The sequence below is a fragment of the Manduca sexta genome, chromosome 28 (assembly GCF_014839805.1).
Source record: "Manduca sexta isolate Smith_Timp_Sample1 chromosome 28, JHU_Msex_v1.0, whole genome shotgun sequence".
Lineage (NCBI taxonomy): Eukaryota > Metazoa > Arthropoda > Insecta > Lepidoptera > Sphingidae > Manduca > Manduca sexta.
Window position 1 is genome coordinate 9,385,654 of NC_051142.1, and position 7,903 is coordinate 9,393,556.

General features: G+C 33.5%; 1 protein-coding gene across 1 annotated transcript; it reads left to right on the forward strand.

Moving 5' to 3' along the window:
- Positions 1-397: 397 nt before the first annotated feature.
- Positions 398-6,761, forward strand: LOC115445106 (ras-like GTP-binding protein RhoL). The gene is made up of 5 exons (XM_030171204.2): positions 398-849; positions 3,087-3,201; positions 3,838-3,955; positions 4,730-4,808; positions 5,917-6,761. Exons 1-5 carry the CDS (start codon positions 734-736, stop codon positions 6,038-6,040), a joined length of 552 nt encoding a protein of 183 aa, XP_030027064.1. The 5' UTR covers positions 398-733; the 3' UTR covers positions 6,041-6,761.
- Positions 6,762-7,903: the final 1,142 nt, after the last annotated feature.

Sequence of the window (7,903 nt, forward strand, 5' to 3'; positions counted from 1 at the left end):
TGTGATATATAATAGTGGCGAACAACTCGATTCTTACCGGCTTCACATTATGTATAATCTAATTATCAGTAGACCGATTTGTTGATCGCATTTATGCATATTAGTACCTATATATTGTGTTGGGTTCCTTTTCGATATAATTCAATTTGGGCAAAAAGTATTCTCCTGTGATATATACTAAAAGTATTTAATTGTACTATATTATTTATATTTGTTGCATGTAGGTCCGCTTAAGGTATGTGACGCTCATTGACTAGAATAGTAAACGATACGTCCGATGTCCATGCGTGTGACGTTAATTCATTTAGTAGCAGCCGATGTTTGGACGGAGTACGTTCACAGAATTAATTAAAAATATTCGAGGAGCCGGAGGCTCTCGGTTCTTGAGTTCGCGCGCACTTGCGTGACGTCGTTGACGCGACTCACACCAACGACTACCGCGCTGCCGCGCTAGCGACTGAATCACTCGTTAATCATTTCGCATTCGACCGCGAAACTGCGCACGCGCATTGTTTCAATTAAATTCAACTCGCTATCGAGAATATTTCTACGGCACTGATAAGATCGTTATATCATCGAGTGATAAGATTCGTCAAGGACTGCGTTAGGTACATCCAGGGGATTTATTGCTAAGACACGAAATAGCATTGATGTGGCCGTGTTAAGTGTTAAAACGAGAGACTTATTGTGAATTTGTGTGTGTTATTATTTATCGAATGTCCCGACACGAACCATGGGAACGACCAAAGGACTAAAGATAACGGTGGTCGGAGACGGTATGGTGGGAAAGACCTGTTTGCTCTACGTGTACACGAAGAAGGAATTTCCCGAAGAATATGTTCCCACAGTGTAAGTATACTTATTATTAAAAGTAACAATCGTACAGATCCACAGTTCCAAAATCGGTTTGGCAATAGGGCACTATTGTCACAAGAAGAACGAGCACGAATCGAGGCCGATAAATTAGCAATTCGTTGTGGTACTATTGTAATCAATACGATGTTCGTAATTTTATGGTTAAACTAAGTTCCCTATACGGTTAACGGGTGACTAATATGTATAAATTGTATACTATTTTCCTTTTAGGAATTAACAAGTATTTGTACATTTTATTATAGAGCAAACTGACTCACTTATAATGAATATTTGTATTAAATATGAAACCGCACTTAATAATTTATAGGATAATAATTAAGTAAAATAACTTTTAAAGTTAATTATAAAAAAATATTACTTTATTTTCAAAACAGTTCAAAAGCTCCGCATATAATAATGACGTTATTTTCGGTGTTATTTTATTTCGAACGGAAGTGATGATGAATCGATCATTGTCTTACGTCATTTATTTTTTTTACACTAAGTAGGTACGTACACAGGTATACTATTCACTAAGTAGGCATCCACTTGATGACTAAGAACGAAAAAAAGTTACAGTTCGTACCAATAATCAAAATCATATTTTTTATTTGCATTTAATGTAGGTACAATACTTAGGATTGTAATATAATATCTACGTAAAACATTTAATGATTCTTTCCGAATGTTATAAGTCAAAATTCTAATAAAAAAAAAATGGAAATAAAATACATTTTGAGTATTTATACGATAAGGCCGGTGATCTATAGGTACCTATTTAAATAAGAACCAGTTTCGTATTACCGAAGCAAAAATTCACACATTAAGTATATAGCAACAGCTTTAATATTAGGTATCTATTTTACAACAAGAATCTAGAAAGAAAACTAAGCGCTTACGCTAGACGAATCACGATCCCCGTCTAGCACGACCTTGGTTAGGTATACTAATGAAAAGCCTATCACCGACTCACTGCGGCACTTTACATAAGTGCGTTAACATTAGCACAATTCAAATCAACCGTCCTATTATCTTTTTTTTAGGCAGGGGCGTAGTTGTCGTAGGGCTAGGCGGTGCAGTGCACCTAGTCCTCGAGGGCAGGAGGCCTTTCGAGCACTGATAATTAGTGACTTTAGCTCCCACTCGGGTCCTCGCAATCATTAAGTGTGTTACACATACTAGGCCTCGAGACCTTTTCTTGGATCTAGGTCCTTGTTTACCTAGCTACGCCACTATTTATAAGTAAGGATAAGTACCTTATTATTAAAAGATAGGTAATTCTAAGTGAAGTCGTTATCTTCTAGTTGTATATTATTTGTTGCCACATGCAACTCTTTTATTTATGGTGTACTAATCCGTTGGAAGAGATTATAATTGAATTATAAAAGTAGAGATTACTTAATACCTAAATTTATCTTTATCCTATTCCTTGCACATTATTTCACAAATGGGAATAATTTTTAACCATATAGAGTGCCTATAAATATACCCTATAATTTGTTACTTTTTAATTTGCACTACATTCAAAAATAATAATATCTCAATAGTTTGCTCTTTATTACCCGGGCTTGCCCATCATAACATAATATTGTTATTATGAATGTTTAGATACATTTGGCATCGTAGAGTATGAACTCTATCAAACATGCCTTCAGGAGATCACAAAGCATTTAATTTAACAACGGTCTGTCGCGTTCGCAGCGGTTTTATTGTCCAGCCACCTACTTAACATTACGGGCTGCACTATTTATAAAGTCAAATACGTCGCGGCATTGTTGTATTGTATCTACACAACCGTCGCTTCCTCCTTATGAAACGTACGCCTACGGCAAGTTTGATTTCCTTGCGAAACATCCCTATAACAACACTAGTGGTCATTCGCGCTCATATTTTGCTGTCAACGACCGCTTACCTACTCTACACTCAATGTTATGATGATATTGATAACTTTTATATAACACATTACAATGTGTATGTTCATATAACTTATAATGTTAACATTTTATAAACCTGTTTTAAATTTAGAACGTATAAATTATTTAATGATGTAATATTCTCAAATTTTCGTAATAGATGAGAAAGAACATTCGTAATAATGTTTAATATTTTTTTGATGTAGACAGCTTAGGACCTGTACCGATTGTATTAATGGAAAATAAAAAAGAATTAATAAAAATGCTGAAAACTATGTAGAAAATGTATAAAAGAAAATAAATAATAATATTCCATAGGTTTGACAACTATGTTGGACACATCACGGTGGATGGCGAAGAAGTTGAAATGTCACTGTGGGACACAGCAGGTCAAGAAGACTATGAACGACTGAGGCCACTGTCTTATACACAAGTAAATTGTTCTTTATTTAATAAAATGTACACAGCTAATCGCTTCGGGTCTCCTTTTCCAAAAATGTAACCAAACAAATATAAAATTTACAGATATTTAACTAATGAAAACCATAAGAAAATATAAGCCCATCACGGCCGTAAATTAATAATTATTATTAGTAATTACGAATATTATGGTTTGAAGAGACCCACAATAATAAGTATTTAGTAATAAAATATGTACAGGGTTATTTTACATACTTATCTTTTTGAAAACAACACTTTACAATAAGTTTCTCGAACCATAGATGTAAAATAAAAATGTGTAGTTTTGGAACAAAATAAATACCAATAAAGAGCAAAGTTCATTTTACACGCTCTTATACCACTACGCTTAAGAGAGCTTGTCACAGCGGAAATGTCACACTTTCAATCAAAATGTCAAAAAAGTAAAACCGGGATTTTTTTATAAAAATATTCGTCATTCATGGACGATTTTTGCACAATGTTACCTCTGCTAACTATAATCATCCATATCCATCCGTAGCTCAATCTAGTTTACTTTAGTAGGTAACCCTATATAATATTTGATATGTTTTCTTTAACATTTCATGATTATGGTGGTATGTAAGTAATTTATTATTTATTTTTTCAGACGAAATGTTTCCTCGTTTGTTATTCAGTTGGCAGTCGATCATCATACGAAAATGTTATACATAAATGGTATCCCGAACTAAAACATTTCAGCTCGTCGGTACCAATTGTATTAGTAGGTAAGAATTAGTTAATTGATATTATAAATAAATATCCAAATGGCTTCCGAATTCTCATAAACACATCATAATCTAATGATTATCATATAATTGTGATCCTTGTAAAATACATAATTAATTTTAATTATAACAAGCGGATCGCTACTTACATTGTTAGGTAAATTATTTTAATATTTGTTGGCGTAATTTGCGGCTATTAGCTGAATGAGAGTTAATGAGGAAGAGCTTAATTACTTCAAAAAATTTAGATAGAGTTTAGCAAGCTTTCCTTTGTATGCAAGACAATATTTATAGCTCGTGGTTTATTGTATGAATAACGCGAACACTGCATAAAATTTTAACTTCCAAACAATTAACAAGTGCCTACGTATGTGATTAAGGAGTTAGGTACTAATAGCAGAGTTTATTATGTAGTCTCGTGCCTAGTTCATATTAGTATGTCTTATTAGATATGTCTTTTTTTACCTTTTTTCAAGCATACTTCTGCTGAAACAAATAGCTTCCTTTCTAATCATAATGGAAAACGAATGAGTGGACCGTCGGATGTTAAATTATTAGAAGCCCACTAAAGATCCACAACGCGGAAGTATTCGTAGGTAGCCGACCTAAGGGAGAAGGATATACAAGGGAGGGGTAGGAGCGCCATATTATGTTCAGTGTTACCCTCGGTATGGGCAAACAACGTCAAACTGTTTGTAGGATATGAGACAGAATACCACGGTCGAGCCGGCCATTGCTTGTGACTTGGAATAATTTTATATTACTCAATTTCAGCAACTAAAATGGACTTGAGAGGATCGGATAAAGCCGTAGTCACAACACAGGAAGGGAAGAAATTAAAAAAGAAAATTCGGTGAGTAGTATTATTAGTTTTCGGTAAAAAGTATGTATTGTATAATACACACTTTTTAACCTAATCATTTTAATGATACTTTTGACAGTTCAAATAATCTAATTTATGCAGTTGGCATGTACCCAGTCTTAATGACAATTCGAAATCTGAGATTAGAATGCCCTTATCACTTCAAAGCTGCCCGGGACATTGGTCAGGTTAAAAAATAATACATTTATTTATTTTAAAACAGCAAAAAACTGAAAGTGACAAGGGTTATCAGCCGCGAACGCCGGCAGCTGCCTATCGCCACCTTATCGTTTGCTGATAGCGGTGCTAACTTCTGATATGACGACACTAACAATTTGTTAAATAATTCGCCTGTAATCACTATTGTATTGGTAAAACATTTTGTTTGCGGTAACAATAAAAACATAGGTTTAATGGGATAAACTTCTCTCAAATTATAGTTCCTTATATTGAATTCAATTTGAGGGAATATTTGCGTTAGCCGACCTCACCAACATGAATACTATAAATAACACAAAGTCGTTATTGCTTTTTCCAAAAGGCGCAAATATTTTTATAAATACGTCGAGGGTAGTGCCAGCATTAGAAGTAACCAACGAAACAGCTAAACGGATTTGGATGAAATTGAGCTCACATAAACTATTGCTCAAAGTCGCGAGCAGCACGTACTAATGAAATAAACCGAAACTCGGATGCATGTTACATGTTAATGTAACGCATAATATACCAATATCATATATATAGTCTATGGCACATTACGGATGTTTCGCTTGAGCCGATACCCATTGCGACCGTCACATTGTTCTCCTGCGGAATCCATTATGCCTGCTTATATTATCTAAATACTTATACTTTATGATCGCGAATAATACTTACGATTACCCTCCAATTGATGACATAAGTATTAGAATGTTACCTTTCTCCCTTAATGCCGATGGAGAAACAATTAAATCTTTGCATATTATAGTCTTATTCTTAAAAAAAATGATATTTTTGGGGAAATTTAACTATCCAAATTTCAATCAAGGAATTTCTTGTTTCTTCACTTTCTGTTATATCACAATATTATTTATGATAATTTTTGTTTTTTTTTTTTCAGAGCTGCCCAGTTTTTGGAATGTTCAGCATTAGAACGAGTTAACGTAAATGAAGTGTTCGAAGAAGCGGCGCGCGCTGCGTTACGAAAGAAGGACGTTTACAAACGCACTTGTCAGTATCTTTGATAAACTCTGGAGCCTCGTTTCATTAAATCAAACATGAGAGTTTTTTTGGCTAAAGTAATGATTACATCATAATGCCATGGAAATTTTTCCGTATTACTTAGTTCGCGATAACTCTGGCGCTATATTTGAAGTTACTTTATTATAAATACTGCCAGCTAACTTCATTCCTTTTGTTATTTTTTAATTGTTTAGCATCTCAACACCGTTTGGACTTAATGCCCTTATCAATTAACTCTATTTATCAGTGTCAATATAGTGATTAATGTTGAAGTGTATATTAGTAAGAACAATCACATAATATTTATAGTAAAAACAAAATACAGTATAAATATAGAACCATGAACAGTATTTAGAGATTAACGAGAGATGTATATTTATTTTAAAAACATAATTTATATTTGAAACATAGTATTTGTACATATAAATGAGTTGTTAATACGTCTATTTTAAGTGTGATTGGATTTGATGGCTAGGTATCTATTACCAATGTATTATTTGTAAGATAGTCTGTATTGATGGCATAAAAACCTGTTAAGAAATTCTTATTTAGAATTAAAAATGCTGGTAATTGCTAAAATTTTTAGCTGGTTAAAACTATGAGTATAATTTTAAAAGTAATTACTATTAATATTACAAGTATCAAACATGGTACTTAAAGACCAACTACTGTACCAAAAATTTTATTATTTGTAGGTAAAAAATAAACGACAAATGTTACGTATTTCAGATTTTTTTATATATTCCTTCCCAAAAATAATAGTTATACTAAATTTAACACTAGTAAGTGACCTGCGAATCGTAACAATATGTGAGCCGAGCACACATCAATATCTACCGGTTACTTAAAGATATGTATCCATCCGATTTACACTTAAATCTCTATTGCACTTTTGAAATCTGAAACCCCTAATCTATAAACGAGTTAATATGAAAAAAATATATTATAGTTTTTGTACAAACGTATATGTATATATCTACGTTTTATTTTAAAAATGTAATACTTAATAGAAATGTATTTGTGATTTATACATTTCTACACTGGTTCTACACACGTTTATTTTGTGGTTATCGTAGTGGTTCTTTTTGTTGCGCTGTTGGCGATTGTCTTGCGCATACACTCAGCGATAATTGGTAGTCATCAAAAACAAATGGTTTCAACGTATAAATATTAAATATGTTACATAGAATAGATTTCCGAGAGGGGGCAGCTAAGGCACAATGTAATATACTTACAGGGTTATTTTGATTTTGAGAATTCGACGTAGAAGTAACACAATTTCAGACTAAAATACACTCACGCACACGTCATAAATAGCACTAAGCAGAAAGTAAAACTGAGGTTATTGGTGATAATATTCGTTATTCGTGGATAACATTAGGCACTGTGGTGGTAAAGAGTAGGTAATTTCATTTATAACCACATTGTCAAAATGTCTCTGTACATATGAAAGAAAGTTTTCTGCAGCTACAGCAGTTAAGGTATTACTTACCCTAACATCCAAGTCTTCCACATCATCATCATCATCATCATCAGCCTATATCTTTGTCCACTGCTGGACATAGGCCTCCTCCAATATACGCCATTTTACCCTGTCTTCGGCCTGTCGCATCCAGTTCTTACCAGCGACCTTTCGCAGATCGTCACTCCACCTAGCTGGAGGGCGTCCTACACTACGTTTGCCGAGCCGTGGTCTCCACTCAAGAACTCGTTTACCCCATCGGTTTTCACATGTATATGGAAAAATATTCTTTATTATAGGAAATAACATTTTATAACTCAGCAGAAAAAGCTACTACGAAATTTAATATAATAAATACTACGATGATTATATTACACTTACACACCCACGCCATTTATTTTCT